The following is a 19978-nucleotide window of genomic DNA, read 5'->3' as shown; positions in this document are numbered from 1 at the left end:
TTGATGCGATATAATACACTCGCGATATGGCCTATTCAACAAAATAAGACTGAAATCAAACTAGTATCTTAAACTTATGTATTCCTTCCTAGTGCAAAAATAAGATATCGATCTGTTAAAATTGTGCTTTACCAAAATCCCGTCCCAAAAATAAAAGGAGAAATGAGAATAAGTCTAAATGTCAAATCACATGTAAGCAGGCTTCACATTCTGTCTTCTTCAGCTTTTGAACACCTTATGTTGCAAAGACACAAAACTCAATTCAATGTTTCCACAAGAATGTGTGTATTTTAGGCCTAGAATTATATATTTTGTCATTTGTAATTTTTTTAAACCGTGAAATGCCACAGTGCATTGTTATAACGTTTGTATCAGCATTTTTAATCACAATACAACATTTTTACACCCCTATCTCTCTGTTATTTTTTTGCATTGTTTTTTTTCTGTTTGTTTTTTCCTCCTGTCTTTTCCTTTGCTCTCCTCTTATTCTGTTAAATCTTCTCTTTTATTCTCTCTCACCATATCTCTTTTCTCCCTTTTCCTCTTCCCTCCCTTGTCTCTGTCTCTCTCTTTCTTCCCCTTTACTGCCCTCTCTCTCCAATCCCTTACTCCCTCTCTCCTTCCTTTCTGTCACTTTATTCGTGCTCTCCGCTCCTCCACTCCTTGTCGTCATTCACCTGTAATGTTGTGCGTCGTCTCGGTGGCTGTTTGTCCCCCTCCAGATCCATGTGCTAGTTTACACCCAGCACTGCCCTCGCTCTCCTCCATGCGCTCGGCAGCGTCGCTCACCACAGCTCAGCTGAAGGCTCGCCGGCGCCGCTTATCAAAAACGTCGACTTGATTGACAACATGATTGATGGATGAGCAGGTTTCGCTTCTTTTTACTCGCTGAATCTTGAATAATAGCGCAGCGGCATTTCAAAAGGTGTCTTTGAACCTATGCAGGGAGAGAAAGTGAAAGAGAGTGAGAGAGAAATGCAATGTAGTTTCTGAGTGAGTTTTTTTTTTTAATAATTGGCTGAATTGAACTCAAGCATTTGGTTCTTCATAAGTGAGATGAATTTTGTCAATGTTTCCCTCCATCATTTTCCACCACTCATATTGCACTTGGTAAAAGAACCAGTCCATTATCATGTAGCCAGGCACACAAAAGTAGATCACTGGCATTGAACGAAACGACTTCCATCCAGTGAATATTGGTTCAGTTTCCTTTCCCTCTGTGAATATTTTCAAAAAGAAATATTTTCTCTTTCTCTCTCAGGCCATTTTTCCACCAAGGTTCTTGAACAGGTTCCATTCGGAATTCTGTGAAATTTAAAGGTTCTAGTGAACCAGCCCACATTTCCACCAGTTGTCAATGGAAGGATGCGTCACCGACAGAGGGTGTTTCATGCATGGACAGAAGAGAAGAGAAGTGGTCCCGTCAAAACAGTCGAAAAAAAGACTTTACTCTGGTTCACTCTGCTTCCTCTCTGTTCTGTAGAAAGACACGCCCACTCTGGTTTGCAGGAAAAAAACCAACTAGATTTTGGTTGCAGCTCTGAACAAACTTTTCAGGTTCCGAACCGATTTATATTGGGTCAAAGTGCTCCGAATGATTCAGGAGTGTGAACTAGAATGGAGCCGGTTCTCTGTCAGTGGAAACAGGCTATCAGAGTTGGCAGTAGGGGCCAGATCTCCATATAGCAGAGTAGTGACAAGAGAAAACACTGAGGGCCAGATGTACGTACATTTGCGAACGTAGCGTTATCAGCGTCACGGACAAACCGCAGATTGAAAAACGCTGTCAGTACCAAGTTTCCGTCGTATTTATCAAACTAGTGTAAACTGCGCCTTTCTCTGCCTTTCTCCGCCCATAAACGCAATTTACGAACGTCCACAACTGAATAGCAGAGCCTATACAAGCGCAGTTGAATGAAGTTAACTGATGACAACATTAAAAAGAATCAAATGTTTAGCGATCAGGAAATTATACCATAGCCTACATGATAAGATGTCAACAAGCAGGGAGATAATGAAGATCAGTAGTTTTACTCAAAGTACTTCTGCACGTAGGCTATGGAAAATTGGTCAAATCTAGCAAGTAGGAAAGTTTAAGTGAATGACGTGAAAGTGAAAGTAAGACATTCAAAAGGCCAATGAAAGTTAAGGTTGCTTTTGATAGTACAAATACTTACAAAACTGGTGCTCTAAATAGCGATTCTGTTGTCTTTGAAAGGTTCTCTTATTGACACATTGAACTGCAATTTGGATTAACACCTGCTTTTACAAGGCGGAAGTATTTAGGCGCAGAATAGACGTGCACTTTCAGGAGCAGTCTTTGTACATACCGCGGAATACATAATTAGGCACTCTTTACGCTTCCCCTCCCATCTTTTTACACTAAACTCCCACTTTCCCCTGGATCCTCCCATGAATGCATATGCATGACACGAAAAACGCAATTAGCCATGTTCAGCTCACGCGACAGGCAGTTTGCACTTTTACATCATTGCGGCCTGTTTGTACATAACTCAATGATTTTACATGCACGTTGCGAAACAAATACGCCTGAAGTGGGCGCAAACGCGTTAGTACATCTGGCCCTGAGTGGCCGGCTGACACATTAATAGTTGCAACAGCAACAAAAGTAATTGGTAGATTAATATGTTCATCATGTACTGCAGAGGACAGTCATCACATAGTATTACAGTAACATACATTAGATAATTATCCACAATTATCATATGCTTAGTGTATACTATTATATGACATAAGAGGCTTTATAAATATAATGTGCATCATATATTGCTGTCTCACCCTATTTCACACCCCAGTTCTCTGGTTGAAATGTCACTTTGAAAGCAGAGTGATTAACTGGCCCCTTGTCACCTAATCCATGATTTCCTTGGCAACCCCAGATTCCTCCAGCCATCCCTGTTTCCCTGCACTAATTCCAGCCTTTTTGTCCTTGGAAGCCCCTCCATTGATGTTTCTGACAGCCTGATTGGGTCTGATCCTCCAGGCATGTTTATCGTCGTGGAAACCTGCTGACGCTTCAGGGAAAAGAAAGTGGGAGGGAGACAGAGAGAGAGAGAGAGAGAGAAAGGGAGAAACACTCCTGGCTTACAGTGGAGGTGTACCGGAGGGACCAGACAATGACATTCTTTCAGTGAACATGGCGGGCTCTAGGACCCAGGGAGCGCACACGTCTTCCCTGATCGGGGGGCGGGGTGGGAGGTTGGTGGTGGAAGGGGGGGGGGGGGTGTGTTGGCTGCCTCAGCTCCAGTGTACACAGTCCTAGCTCCACTCAGGAGAGCAGTAGAGAGGGAAGAGTGTGGAGAGAGAGGGAGCTAGAGAGAGCACGCACAAGAGAGTGAGTGAGAGAGAGAGAGAAACAGAGAGGGAGAAAGAGAGAGTGGAGAGTGAGTGAGTGAGTGAGTGAGTGAGTGAGTGAGAGAGAGAGAGAGAGACTAGAGGAACGCAGCTGCCGTCGTGGTCACTGCAAGAAGACTCGCGCTTGGGCGGAAATGGAGGGGCACAGTCGTGGGAACTGACACACACACACACACACAGTTGTATCGGCGGGAGAGAGAGAACTTCATGTGGAAGGGGCTTGCCTTGAGAGGATAAGGATTAAAAGGTGACTTTCTGCTTCTTGGAGTCTTGCCTTGGGGGAGAGGTGGGAAAGAAGGGAAAGGAGGGGAGGGAGTGTGTGTGTGTGTGTGTGTGTGTACGCTTTTTCTGTTTCTCTGTGTGTGTGTGTGTGTGTGTGTGTATGTGTATGTTTCTGTGTGTGTATGTCTGTTTCTGTGTCTCTGTGTGAGTGTGTGCTGGCAGTCTGAAAAAATGCCAGCCCAAAGGAATGTGGACATGTGTTATCACTAAACTCAAGAGAGCACTTTTCCGCTCCACTCTTTCTGCGTGTGTTTGCCTGTGCTTTTCCTGACTCCATAGATGTGTGTGTGTATGTGTGAGTCTGTCAGACAGAGAGAAGCTAGAATTGCTTTCTTGTGTTGGGAAAAGAGATTTGTGCTTTTTTTACGAGGGGGGGGGGGGGAGTGTGTCAGCTTGTTGTTGTGGTTCTGCAGTTTTGTGTGTACACAGATATGAGAAGTCATCTTGGTTAACTGGTAGCTGGCCGATCCTTGTTGACACCGAGGAGACTCGAGTGGTTTTTTCAGAAGCTTGAGTGTCTTAACCTGGCACCTCTAGAGCTAATGTTTTTTTCGTGTTTTTTTTTTTTTTTTTTTGCTTCCTCTTTTTACGGAAAACTCTCCGCTTTTTTGAAAGTACCCAGGAGTTGGACAGACTCTAGTTGGACGGATTCCATGTGTCCTGCTCTGTGATTGGGGGACACTTTAAGAGACACGCTAGCTCTCTGTAGCCGGGGTAGATTAGAGTAAGTAGAGTTGTGGTGTGTGTGTGTTTTTGTGTGTGCGTGCGTGCGTGTGTGTTTATGCATCAGCATGCATGTGTGTGTGTGTGTGTGTGTGTGTGTGTGTGTGTGTGTGTGTGTGTGTGTGTTGTGTCTGACGAGCGAGGGAAACTAGTTGAGGGAGGCAGATCTGATGAGACGCACAGCAACAGTGGAGTCAGGGGCTCAGGCTGACTCTCACTCCACTGTAGAGAAACGTGAGGAACCATTTCACAGACTCTCTCTCTCTCTCTCCCTCTCTCTCCCTCTCTCCCCCCTCTCTCTCTCTCCCTCTCCTGTTTCTCATTCTAGCTGTACAGTTATAGTTGAATCATATGCTGTCGCTGCTGACATCTCTTCCTCTTGTCATTCTTTCGTTGCCTCCCTGTGTGCTTTCTCTCGCTTTCTCTATCTTTGTATGTGTCAGCACTCGTCACCGTCTCTGTCACAGTGCCTAAGTCTGGTTGATGTATTGACTTTTTTTTAAAAGAACAGTGCATAGTGAGAACATAAAAATATGTCAAATGGCCTGAATACAAGCACATTTAAATGTACTAGTGTGAGTATTTTTCAAATGTTTGTTTATTACATTAATTTCTAGGTTATGGTATATTGTTATGTGCAGTGTGTGCGCGCGTGTGTGTGTGTGTGTGTGTGTGTGTGTGTGTGATTCTAATTGTTTGTGTGCATGCATACCTGCATGTGCATATGTACCTGCCTGAATGTGACAGTAACACCCTCGGTGTGTGTGTGTGTGTGTGTGTCTGTGTGTGTGTGAGCATGTCAGAGACGGGACACCTTTTCATTAAGGGCACACAAAACAGCGCTTGTTGGAATGCTACTCCCATCTCCTCGATGCCTCAAAAAATGACAAAAATCACAAAATGTCTCTCTTTCTCTCTCTCCTCCCTTATTCCTCCTTTCTTTCCTCATCTTTCTCTTCTCTTTCTCTCTCCCTTTTTCCTCCTTTCTTTCCTCACCTTTCTCTTCTCTTTCTAATGCTTTCTCGCCCTCTCTTTCTTTTGCACTCTCCTGCTATTTGTTTCTCTCCCTCTCCTATCTGTCAATGGTCTCTCTCTCTCTTACAAAGACACACACATGCACACACACACACGCACACACACACACACACACACATCGAGAGTGCGAGAGACAGAGAGAGTGAAGTGAGCATTCATACAGTTCCCTATCAAGTCGAAGCAGTGCATGGATCCATATGAAATTACATTTGATGAATGGCAGTGGAGGATCTCTGGCTGGGAGTACTATGTAATGAGTTTACGGGCTATTCATAGCCCCAGACTCCGTTCAGACATCAGCCTATCGTTCTGACAGACTCGGCCTTGAGCTGGGATGAATCCGCGTTGTGACACATACAAAGCCTGGATGAGAACACGCTCTTGTATTCAGCCACCAAGTTCTAAGTGTGTGTGTGTGTGGGGGGGGGGGGGGAGTCTCTTTCAATAAGAACCATGAGGAACCATGAGCTGTGTAGGAGAACTGCCTTGGCTTAGTGGTAGAGGGTGTTGTGAGGGTGAGTGTGAGATTGTTCCACTGTGCCTTGGCTTCCTGAGCGCAGGCTGCAGACATGAGAAAGGTTTATATTTGGGGAAAGTGATGTCATGACTCTCGGCCCTGCATGCTGATAGTTTTCAGGGGTGTTGTTCTGGCAGTTTGTCGGTTCTCCGAGGAGGCTGTCTCACTCTCTCTTTATTTTACTGACTGTACCTTTTAGAGCAGTGGGTCTGACCGGCTGACTGAAGAGTTTTCCAGGAAAGATTTGCTTTTGTCCATGTGATGTTGTGGATTCAATCTGTTTGACAGGCCTTGCACGTGGGTCCTTGTACGTACATGTGTCTCTTGTGTGCGTGTCTCTTGCGTGTGTGTGTGTGTATGTGTGTGTGTGTGTGTGTGTGTGTGTGTGTGCATCTGTGTGTGTGTGTGTGTGTGCATCTGTGTGTGTGTGTGTGTGTGTGTGTGCATCTACGTGTGTGTGTGTGTGCATCTGCGTGTGTGTGTGTGTGTGTGTGTGTGTGTGTGTGTGTGTGTGCATCTGTGTGTGTGTGTGTGTGTGTGTGTGTGTGTGTGTGTGTGTGTGTGCATCTACATGTGTGTGTGTGTGCATCTGCGTGTGTGTGTGTGTGTGTGTGTGTGTGTGTGTATTTACGTTCATGTGTATATGTGGGTGTGTGTGCAGGTAGTCATCATATCATGCATCTCCTCTTTGGATTCGGGCCTCAGCGAAAGCCTTGCGCTCCACCTCAGCGTGGTCTGGGAATGTGATCCCTCAGTCTCAAAAGCGCCTTCATTATTATTGTCATTTTTCAGAGTCGTCCTGACAGGCATACACTCTGTAAACTGCCTCGGGGCTCATAACAGCACTGGCCTGCGGTCTCTGCATGTCGTCATGTATGGCTCCCCTCTGCCACTCTTGCACGTGATCACCATTATGCTGTCATCGTCCACGAGGGGACCATTATGTAATTGACATTGGGTGAGATGACGTAAGCGTGTGGTCTGTTCTGCATGCCCTCCCCCCCCCCCCCCTAAACTCCCCTCCAGACAACTACTTGCAGTGATGTCATATTTTGGAGCGCAGGGAGCGGGCACCGCACAAGGGCATACAGTGTGTTGAGGCCGGCCGTGTTCTAAAACTGTTCCCAGATCATCGGGCTGATAGATGTTCAGGGGCCTTTGTTCTCCAGTGTCCTTTGCCAGCCACTGCCACCTGAGTGTGAGAGTCTGTGTAGCGCCTACAGTGGGTTTGGCCACATGGGCTTTGTCATGTACACAGAGTTCTTCATAGGCTAAAAGGTAAACGTTTAGAAGTGTTTTGTTTGTTAGTAAATGTTATACATTTATTTGTGGTTTGCCTAAAGTTCAGGTGGTTAGTCTTAGCAAAAGTATAGAGCTGGGTTAGATCACATCGTTGTTTTTCCTGCACAGAGGTTTTTTTTGTATAGTTTTTTTTTTTCCAAAAGTAATTTATTTGCTGTTAGTCTAGGGATGAAAATGTTCACTTTGTATGCCATGAGACTCATAAATTACTCTGGTATCATGACCCTTTGTCTCATAACAATTCCCGGACCTCTCAGCTTTCTCAAAGAACTTTGTCTGCGACTCTGGAAATATTAGAGGCTAAATGGCTTTATGGAAAATGGAAAATACATAAAAGTGTGGAAAAAAAGCCCTGAGAGTAATTGCATATGAAATGCCCAAGATGTCATTAATTCTGACTCTAGTCACTTTAGTAATGCTCACTAAGACAATAAACGTGTTGGAGCTGGAAAGTTGGATGAATTTGACGTTCACTCCTGTTCTTGGCCGCCATAAAGAATCGTGGCCCTATGCTATGGCTACTACTAGTGTCATCAGTTAATGACAGTGAAATAGTCATGATCTTTACATGGTACTTAGCTAATGTACCCTCTCCTTGACCTGCAGTCTCCATTTTTTACCCTTGGTGTTCTGTCCTCTTTATCTCTCTGTTGAAAACGTTACCATCTCGATAACCCTAGAAGTGCCCCTCTGTCTGGGTCTGGGCCCCCAGCGGCACCTCTGTCCACTCTCCCGTCCCCTTCTGTGTGTCTCCGGCTCGCTCTGTGCCCCATCTCACCGTGCTGCCTGTCTGTCTGTCTGTCTGTCAGTTTCTCTGTCTGTGTGCCTGCCGGCCTGTCCTTGCGTGGGCCTGTTTCCCTGGCAGTACAAGGGGAAAAAATACCTTCCTGTATGATGTAAACACTGTGGTCCCAGCAGCGCTCCTTGCGGCAGCCAAGCGGGGGGGGGGGGGGGGGGGGGGACTCCAGGAAGGCTGAGGAAGCCTTTTGCTTGGGCCACTTAGGTCTCTCTCTCTCTCCCTCTCTCTCTCTCTCCCTCTCTCTCTGTTTCTCTTTCTTTACTTCGGCCACTTAGGTCACTCTCTCTTGCTGTTTCTCTCTCTTGGTCTCTCTCTCTCTCTCTCTTTAGCTCTCTCTGACACTCTCTCTCTCTCTCTCTCTCTCCCTCCCTCTCTGTGTTTTTCTCACATTGGGGACGCAGACAGTGGACTGAAGGACCACTGCTTGTCTGCCCAGCTGCTCTTTTTTGTGCTGCCAAATAGCTTGGGGAGCTCATTTACCCTGTCGCTGCCCCCCTTCCTGCTCTCCCAGCCCAACCACCCCCCCACACCCCACCCCCCTTCGCCCCTCGTCCCCCCCAGTTGGACTCGGCCAGCTCCAGTGCTAGTGAGTTGAGGTGCAGCTAATCGGGTTCTCTTTTCCTTTTCATGCTCTCGCCCTCTTACCACACCGCTATTTCTACTCACACATACACACACACACACACACACACACACACACACACACACACAGTGTCAACCTTACACACACCCTTTGACTCCTGCCACCTGAGACGCTGGCTCGTATGTGGTGAACGTGAACAGCTGTGTCAGTCACGAGTACCCCGGCGCGTCTCATCTCATGCCCCCACAACACACACACATACACACACACACACACACACACACACACACACACACACACACACACACACACAGACATACACAAACTCTCATGTCACAGCCAGGGCTAAACACGGCACGGCTCTGCTTGTTCCTCTTCCTCCTCATGACTGATGCATGCCAAGGAAAAAGAGGTAGAGAGGGAGAGAGAGAGAGGGAATGACCAGTCCAGTGCAACAGAGCAAAGCTACAGAACCACCACATGTAGCAACTTTAAAATTGATTTGAATAATCTAATAATCTGAAATGATCTAATTATCTGAATGACGTATTAGTTGACACAATTTAAAAGATCTAATCATGCGAAGTATATAAATGACCGTTTATGTTCCCTCAGCCCCCTAAGGACCAGAGTGGCCGCCACCTCTCTTGGCCTATGCCACTTTTCACAGGCTCCTTGAGATGGTCCAGCCTGGAGCCCACTCCTCTCAGCCTCTGTGCACTCTGTGCCCATCCTCCCAGTGATCAGTAGAAGCCACCGCTTGAGTCTGAGTGCTTCCAGACCTCCGTCTTCTCCCCCACTTTCCTCCTCCTTTCCTCCTCCTTTCCCTGCATTAGGCTGGTTTATTACTAAGCAGTGTTCTGATTATTATTATTATTATTATTATTATTATTATTATTATTATTATTAATAAGCGTGGATAGCCTTTATACAAGAGGCCCTTAATGAAAGACAAGCAAGGCAGCAGTGAGAGTAGCAGCAGCAGCAGTGGTAGCAGTTGGAGCAGTGAGGACACACTGCCTTGCTAAGTGAGGGGGCCGAGATGCCTGAATATGCAGCAGCTGAATTCAGACTTGCTGACTCCTGCGCTTCGGGGCTCTCCAGGCGCCTGCAGGAATAAGGTAATTCACGCGAGCGAGCGTGTCTATGTATATGCGTGTGTGTGTGTGTGTGTGTGTTTGTGTTTGTGTGTGCGTGTGCGTGTGCGAGTGTCCATTCTCCTCCTGGCTGCTTCCTCCTTGTGCGTGCCTTTGAGAACGCAGCAGGAGGATCCCACCATGTAAATTGTTCTGGGAGACGGTGGGACATTCCAGGCGGTTGGATTGCTGTGGGAGAATGGGAGGAATCCTGCATGTTCTCTGTGCTAGAGTGAGAAACATATGCCCAACAAGCACAATGTACATAAGCCTTGTCCGTGAGACCCATGTGGCAGATTGGGGGTCAACCCCCCCTGAGGAAGACGTGGTGAGGGAAGACGGATTGTACGCGTGAGACTCAGCTCTCTGGCGAGCGCCAAGGACACAGAAGGCCCACGTCACCCTCCAGGAGTTTGATGTTGAGCAGAAGTGCATTTGTGTCTGCCGTTATGACAGAGGATCATGGAGGGGGCGCATTTGATGAATATGTATCCAACACAGCCCTGTCAGCTTCACAACCCCCCCCCCCCCCATACACACACACACACACACACATACTCACACATACTCACACATACACACACATCACACACATACACACACACACACACACATACACACACATACACACACATACTCACACATACACACACATACACACACACACACACATACACACACATACTCACACATACACACACATACACAGCCACCCTCTCCAAGCCCACCACCAGCACCCCCTCTGGCTGAGGTCCTCGTCTCTCTCTCCGTCTAATCATGGCACCATCATCCCTCACTCTCATTACTCTGGCAGGGCCTGTCAAACAGCATACGCTCCAGGACACTTTGACTTTGAGATGGTGTTAATGACCTCAGGATACTTCCCTAGCCCCCAGTGATTAGGAATGACGAAGGAAGAGCGAGAGAGAGAGAGAGAGAGAGGGATGGAGGGAGAGGGAAAACTGGAGAGAGAGACTTTTAAGTTTCCTCTATTATCAGTCAAAAGGAAACTAACAAGAAGAGAGAGAGAGAGAGAGAGAGAGAGAGAGAGGGATTTAAGAGAGTGTTCTTTTGAAGTTCAGAGCCTGAACCCCATCCCCACACACACACACTCACACACACACACACACACACACACACACTTTGTCAGGATTAGCCGGATCTGTGTGTTTTTTGGCACCTGTGCAGTGTCTGCTGGTGGTTGGCTGAGCATTTTTCTTGTCTTTTTTTCTTTTTTCCCCTCTTTCTCTCTCTCTTCCCCCCCCCCCTGGTTTTGCTGGAACGCCACCAGGCACTCGCTCTGTGTCCACCCGCTTCCTCTCTCTCAACCGAACTTGCTGGCTGGCAGTCGCCGGCGTGCCAAACGGGGGGAAACGAGTGCGTGGAGCGGAGGGGGGGGACTGAGCGCTGAAGCGGCGCTATTGTTGCCATGGCATTATCAGCGGGGACAAACTCGGGGGCCGGTGGCGGGAGGCCCGCGCTACTGTTTGCCCAAGATAAGTGGACCAGCCCCCGGAGGCAGTGACGAGACATCCGCGGCTGCCACACGCTCACTGTTCTTCTCACGCACACACTGACATGCATGCGCCCAAGTGGCTGGACGCTCACTTTCAAATGGCCAGACTGTCTCCTCCTCCTCCTCCTCCTCCTCCTCCTCCTCCTCCTCCAAATGCCGAAGGCTTTCTGGAGAAGGTGGTGTGTACTTACTTCACAAGGGGAAGCGCATCTCATCGATGTCAAAGGGATTATTAGGGGTCTTGAAATGGAGGGGGTCAAGGCATTTTCTGTGACCTTGCCTCTGTGAAAGCGCTGCTCCAACGCGTCAGTCTTGCTGCAGCAAAGGAGGGCAGTGCAGTGTGTGTGTGTGTGTGTGTGTGTGTGTGTGGTGTGTGTGTGTGTGTGTGTGTGTGTGGTGTGTGTGTATGTATGTGTGGTGTCTGTGTATGTATGTGTGTGTGTATGTATGTGTGGTGTGTGTGTGTGTGTGTGTGTGTGTGTGTGTGTGTGTGTATGTATGTGTGGTGTGTGTGTATGTATGTGTGTGTGTGTGGTGTGTGTGTATGTATGTGTGGTGTGTGTGTGTGTGTGTGTGTGTGTGTGTGTGTGTGTGTGACTATACTGGTGTGTGGACTGGAGGAGGGTAGGCTGGTTTGAGAGAGCAGCCAGTAGGAGCCGAGTCGCTTGGGGCCAGTGCTGCTCACAGCATTAGCCTGTTCAGGGTGGGGATGGGAGGGAGGTGTGTGTGTGTGTGTGTGGGGGGGGGGGGGGGGTGTTGCTCAAACTGACCTCTGTGAGTGGGGAGCAGGCTACACACACATACTCAACACACTCAGGTCATCTTCACTGAGTGGAGATGGAAAGACGTGGAGGAGAGAGAGAGAGAAAGAGAGGAAGAGAGAGGGAGGCAAAAGGATGGAGGGCAAGAGAGGAGGAAGAAAGGCTTACAGGGTCATGGGGCAAGGAGTTGGAGAGTGAGAGAACCACAAGCAGCAAAAAAAAACAGCATCGGTGCAGAACTTGGATGATGCAATCAGAACAATTGAAACACAATCCCAGAAAAGGCTTTCAGTGGTGAACTCCATCCTGCCTTGCGGCAGGGTCTCCCTTGCCTCCTATCACAGATCGCCGTTTGACTGTGAAGGATTTCCCAGCCGTGAGAAGTGAGGCTCAGTTCATCAGCAGCTCTTGGTAAAAGGCACTTACTTCACAGCCCACTGATCTTTTTGTCCATGAGTGGAGTGGGAAGTGGCTCTATCCCTCATGTCATTGTGAGTCTTGAGACAGGGTCGTGAGGGAGGAGCCAGAGAGGCCCCCCCCCCCCCCCCCACACCCGGAGAAATGACGACCTACGACCTCTGTGTCATAGCTCACGGACTGTGTGGTGCAGGGGAGTTGGTTGTGCACTGTGTGCTACGCTGTGCTTTGCAGTGCAGACAAGCCACTCGATTGGTTAGGCTTATGTATGTTGCCCTCGTCTACCCCTAACACTGTTGTCATGGGAACGCAGGAAATGGAAACCTAACTCGACTCCCTTTGAAAAACAGAGTGAGCGGTGGGTTGGGGTTAAGGGGTGGAAGGATGTAAAAGAAATGACATTTTTTTCCACATCCATGTTGACACACATGCATACACACACTCACAGATGCACATACACAAACAGAGAGGTTTATTATTCCTGTTGGACCTCTCCGTTTTAATACATCAAGCCTCTAGGAGAGTGACAAAGGTCGCCTCTCAGCTATCAGAACCCCAGATTTACTTTGCCTGTTTGATGAAATGGAGAGAGAGAGAGGGAGAGAGATAGAGAGAGAGAGAGAGAGAGAGAGAGGGAGAGAGATAGGGAGAGAAGGGGGGAGGGAGAGAGAGGGAGAGAAACTCTCCAGCTGAACAATCTCTTCTCTATTTATTCTCCTTTCACTGTCTCTCACCCTGAAGTTTTGCTGCGTTTCTATGAAAAGATGAATGGGCTGTAGTGGATGAGAGGAGATATTTTTAGTCCTTTTCTTTAGTTATTTCTTTTCCTGCTGAAGGTACAGTGACTCGCACAAAAGCAAAAACAGAAGGCTCTTTCCTGAAAAGGCAGTTGAGGGGGCAGTTGGGAAGTGCTTTCCTCATTGGAGTGAATGGAGTGGTTTGTGGACACACAGGGAGGGGGGTGGCATAGACGGGGTGGGGGGGGGTTGAGGCTGGCAGAATGGAATGAGATGAAGAGCATCACACAATTCATCTGTCTCTCCGCTGGGTCTGCCCAGTCTTCCTCGCCTGCTCCTGTGTTTGGGCCGCGCACTTGAGAAGTTGCTCTCGGCACATGAAACACGATGAGAATCATTTAGCGTGCAACCCCCCACCCTCCCCAATCAGCCCCCTGCCCCCCCCCCCACCCGCTGAAAAGTGATTTGTTCTGGACTTAAGCTGAACCCATCATTCCATTTGTATGAGCTTCCCTGAGGGTTCGGTTGCTTGGGGGGGGGGGGGCGATTGGGGAGGGTGGGGGTTCTCATAAAAAGAGCGTAAAGGAGTGGAGGAGGTGTGTCACACTGATGGTTCCGATAGGCCCCTTACCTTGAGAAGTTTGGTCATCATAGCAACAGTAAAATTAGCCAGGCCTTTTCTGTCAGGCGTAATGTTTCATGGCAGTGCCACCATGGAAACATAACAAGTAAAGCCCGGGACGTGTGCTCAGCCGCACTGCCGATGGGAATAGCGTTGCGCAGTTGCCCTTCCCATTTCCCCGCACACCTTGAGTGATGACTTTGTCTATCGCCTCACTCTGCTCTTGCCGTCAATTTGTTTACGGGGGGATTTCTATTTTCAGCGTTATAGTGCGTAATCTATCATCAGGCAATTTGAATACATTACAGTCACTGTCAATTTATTGTGCTATTATTTCCGACACTTGTGCTTGTTAATTAGGCATGTACTCTCTGTGGGAGATGCAACGAACAAAGGTTCTTTGTCGATGGTATATCTTGAGGTTGGCCCGACATTTATTATTTTAAGATAATTGACGTGAATTTGTATAAGGATGTACAGCTTTTGAAATCCACAGAGGCTTGTGGAGAAAATAGTCATGCAGCTACAGCTCTGGATGTTGAATAATAGAAATTACATTTTGCATTGGCAAAAAAGTTCTCTATTATTAAAAATAAGTCAATGATGGGACATTTATAGAAATGGTTGTTACAATGTGTGGGAATAATTTGTCCACCTGAAAATAAGATGTCAAAATGTCTTCAAAAATAATGTACAACAGTGTTGATAGCCTGTACAAATCTGTGGATATAAAACGTGAAAATACCCTAGCCAGACAGCATATGTGGGGGGTTTGAATGTGAGCCGCAGAGAATCTAGTGTCTGTGTTTCTCTCGGTCTGTGGTTGTGTGAGCTGCAGAGAATCTAGTGTCTGTGTCTCTCGGTCTGTGGTTGTGTGTGTATAATTATCCCAGAGGTACACCCAGGCATAATCTCACTCGTAAACCCCACCTAGTTTCCACTGACCTCCGGGGATCTGCTCTCCAGATGTTAAGTGTCTCTATCCGTGTATGTGTTTGTGTGTGTGTGTGTGTGTGTTTGTGTGCTTGTGTTTGTGTGCTTGTGTTTGTGTGTATGTACGGGGGGTTGTATGAATGCAAATGTATGCATATGTATATTTAGGGTGCATATGGAGGTTATGTGTGTGTGTGTGCACATGTTTGGTATGGTAGGTATGTGCTGGAATGAGTGGTTGCATATGTATATGTATGCTAACAAGTGTGTGTGTATGTGTATGTGTGTGTTTGTGAGTGAGTCTATTTGGTTGTGAGTGTGTGTCTGTGTTGGATGTGAGTGAGTAACTCTGGTGTGTCGATCGTTAGCAGAAGAGCTTTGGGGGAGAGATTACCCACTGTGACTTTAGTGGTGTACGATACGTTCTTATTTAGATAAGAATCTTCAGATAGGCCAGTCAGACCCCCTCTGTGATCCAACCCTCTGGCAAACGACACATTCCACAACGGATGGGGGCACAGGGGTAGCCATTTTGATGCAGTTTGGTGTGTGTGTGTGTGTGTGTGTGTGTGTGTGTGTGTGTGTGTGTGTGTGTGTGTATGTGTTTATGTGTTTATGTATGAGATGTCTCTGTGTGTATAGCTTACAGAGTGTCATGGAGAAACAACAGAAGCTGACAGGCTATATAGGGTATAGGGTGTACATAGTGCATCTTGCATTGTAAAATGAGAGCATGCCCTGAGATTCTTTGACCTTGCAGTTGGACATGTAACATGACACAGGCCTAATATTGCCGTGTAATACCCATGTTTGGAATGGAGACACAGGCTTTTCATAGATCTCTTTTAAAGCCAGAAAAGCTATATCGTATGACTGAAAAATATCTCTGTAGGATCCAAGACCAGTGCCATGTTGAGTGACCTTTAACTCTCCTCACATGTTCTGTGAGTTTTGTTGCGGAGTGAGCTGTGTGTTGATGAAGAGTTTACATTGGCATCAGCTACCAGCTTATTGGACCGTGTGAAAATCTTGTAACAAAAAGGTATTAAGTGGAAACGAAACATTGCTGGATGCTGAGATCATTGTTGCAACACCTGGCAGCTTGTAAGAGGACTTTAGAAATCAAGCAAGGTTGATCCTTCTAAAGTGTCCATGCATTGAAGACACCTTGCTTCTTTTATGTGCAGTCAATGGCAGTGTGTATGCAAACATCTGCATCATGTTACTAACATATTTCTCAAAGGTGTTTGGTACTCTTCAATTGGAAGCAATTGGAGGCAAACATAGCTACAGTATACATGAACAGGTATAGGCATACACATGTGGTGTGTATCAGTCTGTCTTGGGAATCCATCTGTTTACCTGACTTCTTTTAATGTACAATCAATGAAGCTATCTACAAAAGAGTACATGCAAAGTACTGTATGTTCCATGCTACCAACGTGAAAGTTCTAAGGCACTGGGTTGGAATTCAGGCGTGGAAAAAAACCAATTATATTTGAAAAGGGATAATTATGCTTAACGATAACTTCAGGCCACCCCCCCCCCCCCCTTCAAAACTTGCATTTACAATTCAAAGTCATAGTAATGCACTAAAGCACAAAACTTCAAGTACATGACTAAATTCTGGCTATGGAGAGCTCTGATCAAAGTTGCTGTTTTTTCATCAACCCTGATTTTTGTCATCATCTGTGCTTTAATTGCCCGTGTTTGGAGTCTTTTTGCCTCTCGACATTTTACCTTGTGATCAGGCACATACATTTTCCTTCCTGCCCACCTGTTGACCCCTGTCCATCCTCTGCCGACAGGAGCCTTGGGCTGGATGGGTCCTATCATGCCGCCGGGCAAGAAAGCGGAGGGCCCGAGTAGCGGCAGCGTGGCCCGCGGGCTGAGCCAGCTGTACCCCGACGGCGAGGCGGCCGACCTGTCGCTCTCGCTGTCGGCCTCGCTGAGCCGCGCCGAGGACGAGGAGCTGACCAGCCTGAGCTGGCTGCACGAGACCAGCGACCTGCTGACCAGCCTGGGCCACCCAGGCCTGCGCAGCGTCAGCCCCGTCCAGGACGGCGGCGGCTCTGGCGGGAGCGGTGGCGGAGGAGGAGGAGGAGGAGGTGGAGGAGGTGGTGGTGGTGGTCGTGGGGGCACCGCCCGGGACCCGTCCCACCGCTCCTCGCCGTCCTCGTCGCCAGAGCCATCCGAGGCCGGGCCGTACGACCTCTCGGCAGGGCCCAACCGCAAGCCGCCGTACTCCTTCAGCTGCCTCATCTTCATGGCCATCGAGGACGCGCCCAACAAGCGGCTGCCCGTCAAGGACATCTACGGCTGGATCCTGGAGCACTTCCCCTACTTCGCCAGCGCCCCCACGGGCTGGAAGAACTCGGTGCGCCACAACCTCTCGCTCAACAAGTGCTTCAAGAAGGTGGATAAGGATCGCAGTCAGGTGAGTCCAGTCATGTTGACCATGTCAGTGTCCCCCCGCCCCCAATGCAAGGGGAGTTCTCTGCTCCTGTTAGTTCAAGAGATCCGTTTGTTAATCCGCTGTGTTTTCCTTTTGGATGAATGTACACTTTTATCTATTAGCGTCTCAAAAGTGTTCCACATGAATAGTTAATGGACCTTCTGCCGGGTTCCACGTCTTTCAATTAAAAGCACTTCCCTCGCTGCCTACGTGGGAGGATGATTTTAACATCTCAGAGGAATTTCTCTAAAGTCACATTGACTCACTGTGTTGTACATACAGTATTAAGCTGTTTTGATTTAGCCACCCCCCCCCCCCCTCAAAACTTGCATTTACAATTCAAAGTCATATTAATGCACTAAAGCACACAACTTCAAGTACATGGATAAATTCTGGCTATGGAGAGCTCTGATCAAAGTTGCTGTTTTTTCATCAAGCCTGATTTTTGTCATCATCTGTGCTTTAATTGCCCGTGTTTGGAGTCTTTTTGCCTCTCGACATTTTACCATTTGTGATCTGGTTATGTAAGTCACCTCTTTAGCACACTGCAATCATATCCTTTGTAGAGATCAAAACTTGACTTTGAACTCACAACATGAAATACCATGACAACGAAGCAGACACAGGATAAACAACAAGTATGATCAGTGTTGTTCCGTGTGCGTGAGATTATGTGTGCTTAAATGTGTGTGCAATTGTGTGTGTGTGTGTGTGTGTGTGTGTGTGTGTGTGTGTGTGTGTGTGTGTGTGTGTGTACCTGTCTCAGTGTTCCGACTCTCTCACGGCTGTGTCATCTGGATCTAGGCTATGACTGCAAAGAGTTTGCCTTGTATACATATCTCCATAGTAACTAGCTTGCAGTTGACATGAAAAGTATGCAGTTGCTGTAGCAACAGGAAAACTGATTTGGCTGTGTTGCTGCGTGAGCACTATCTGTGTCAGGGTGTGTGTGTGTGTGTGTGTGTGTGTGTGTGTGTGTGTGTCTGTGTGTATGTGTGTGTGCGCTTGGGGTGTGTGACGAGAAAAATAAAGAGTGCTCCACAAGGCAGGTTGAACAAATTGCTTTCTGGTTTGTGTAAAATGTCACAGGTGAAAGGAATACCTCGTCTCTCATCGTTGCACTAGGGCATATTTGCCAACAGTTGTAAGAATATCTAAGAGATTAAGCAGCAAACTGTATCCATGAGAGACAGTTCTGTCTGCTACCAATTTTCTCCCAGTGCACCTAGAAATCTTCTACACGATCATTTTCACTCTGCAGATTTTTATTTCAGAGGGCACCCCTCCATGTGCTGAAAAATGAGTACAAAGTTTGTAATGCCAAACTGGTTAGAATCAATGTCTCAAATTCAAGTACTCTGCATGGCCTTAGTCTCTCTTTGGATGGGCTTGGAGGAAATGGCTGTTTTAATGGTAAACACACTAAATCATCGTTCCATCAGGTTGCAGATGTGGACGTTATTATGACAATGCCCCATTTGTTCCAGTGAGTGTATTTCTAGGTCACGTCCTGGCACACACCAAAGCTCACTGAGGTTAGTCCTGATTGTGTAGGGTAGGCTTTGCTTAATGAATGCTATCTATTTTTCCTCTCTCTCTCCATCTCTCTCTCTCTCTCTCTCTCTCTCTCTGACTCTGTGTGTTTGTGTGTGTGTGTAAGCTTGTGAAAAGAAAGGGAAAACAAGAGAGAGTGTGTGTGTGTGAAAGACAAACACACACACACACACACACACACACACACACACACACACACGCACACACATACAAAAAAAGGAAACAGAAATGGCCTCTCATTGTTTGCAAACAGGATTCTCGCAGCACAATATGATATGCTAAGCCTCACTGCCCTCTGCCCCTGTGCCTCTGATAAACACACACGTCACGTCACAAAAATATTTTCAAATGCATTGCAGATCTAAGATGGAAAAAAAGAACACAAGTGTCATTTAGGCTTTGGCTAAAACAATGGAAGATCTCCAGCAGCCAAGTATTTTAGCAGATCCATTAGCTGTCGGCTAGCGTTGACATTGTTTGAGAGAGGTTGGGCACCCAGGGGAGATCAGTGGTTATGGTGGTATGCAGGGGCAGCTATAGCCGGCCCATATAACAACTCTCAGTCTGCTTTTATGTAACAAGGGAACCAGATGTTAAACAAAAAGCACAGCTCTGTTTTCGAGGACGGGAGTGAAATCAGCTTAAGCTTTTTTTAAGTCTCTCTCGCTCTCTCTCTGTCTCAAGTCTTTTTTTCCTCCCAAAGTCTTTGTCTACATTGCCATTCTATTTGTTCTGCACTTTCCAAGAAGTCTTTTTTTCCCCAACAGCTGGTGTGAACCCGGCCCTTCAGAGTCTGGAGACCATCTGAAGTTTAACGTTTAGACAGCTAACATGCTAAAATCTCCTCGACAGATCCACAGAAAACTATCCATCAGAGAGCCATATTTTCCTTGATGAAGAACCCTTTTGACATTATGTTGACTGCTTACCGTCCATTGACTGGCTACAGCAACAAATCATTACCATTTCCCACTAACAGCCTCTATGAAGGCTCTGTCAGTTTCTCACACACCAGCACAATGCAAGGAAACCATGTTCTCTTTATAGGGTGGATATTGTAAGCTATTCAGCTATGCCTGGCTACTCGCCTTGCCAGAAAGTCCCCGCACAAAGGAAAAGAGCAAGGAGAAAAAAAATGTCTGCCTCTTGAAGCTTGAGGAGTTTAGTCGACAGCCCAGCCTGGCTGCGGAGGAATATAAATAAAAAGCAAAGACAATAACCCTCTCGATTT

General features: G+C 47.2%; 1 protein-coding gene across 4 annotated transcripts in view; it reads left to right on the top strand.

Annotated features, from left to right (window-relative positions):
• The window catches only part of ches1 (checkpoint suppressor 1), a 45114-nt gene that overhangs the window by 9079 nt on the left and 16057 nt on the right, over window positions 1–19978 (top strand). For 2 of the 4 annotated variants that reach the window (XM_076273386.1, XM_076273385.1), the window contains one exon: window positions 16547–17175. In XM_076273386.1, coding sequence (XP_076129501.1) covers window positions 16561–17175 — 615 coding nt within the window. In that variant the 5' untranslated portion in view covers window positions 16547–16560. Of the gene's footprint in view, window positions 1–3296; window positions 3623–4305; window positions 4382–16546; window positions 17176–19978 lie in introns of those variants that run through there. The other 2 variants (XM_076273384.1, XM_076273387.1) reach the window with 2 other exon arrangements.

The sequence above is a fragment of the Alosa pseudoharengus genome, unplaced genomic scaffold, assembly GCF_046254945.1.
Source record: "Alosa pseudoharengus isolate Yale_2024_CS ecotype anadromous, Long Island Sound unplaced genomic scaffold, YU_APseudo_1.1 YU_APseudo_1.1_scf_7, whole genome shotgun sequence".
NCBI lineage: Eukaryota > Metazoa > Chordata > Actinopteri > Clupeiformes > Clupeidae > Alosa > Alosa pseudoharengus.
The sequence above is the reverse complement of the archived record's forward strand: the minus strand, read 5'-3'. Positions and strand labels throughout refer to the sequence as shown.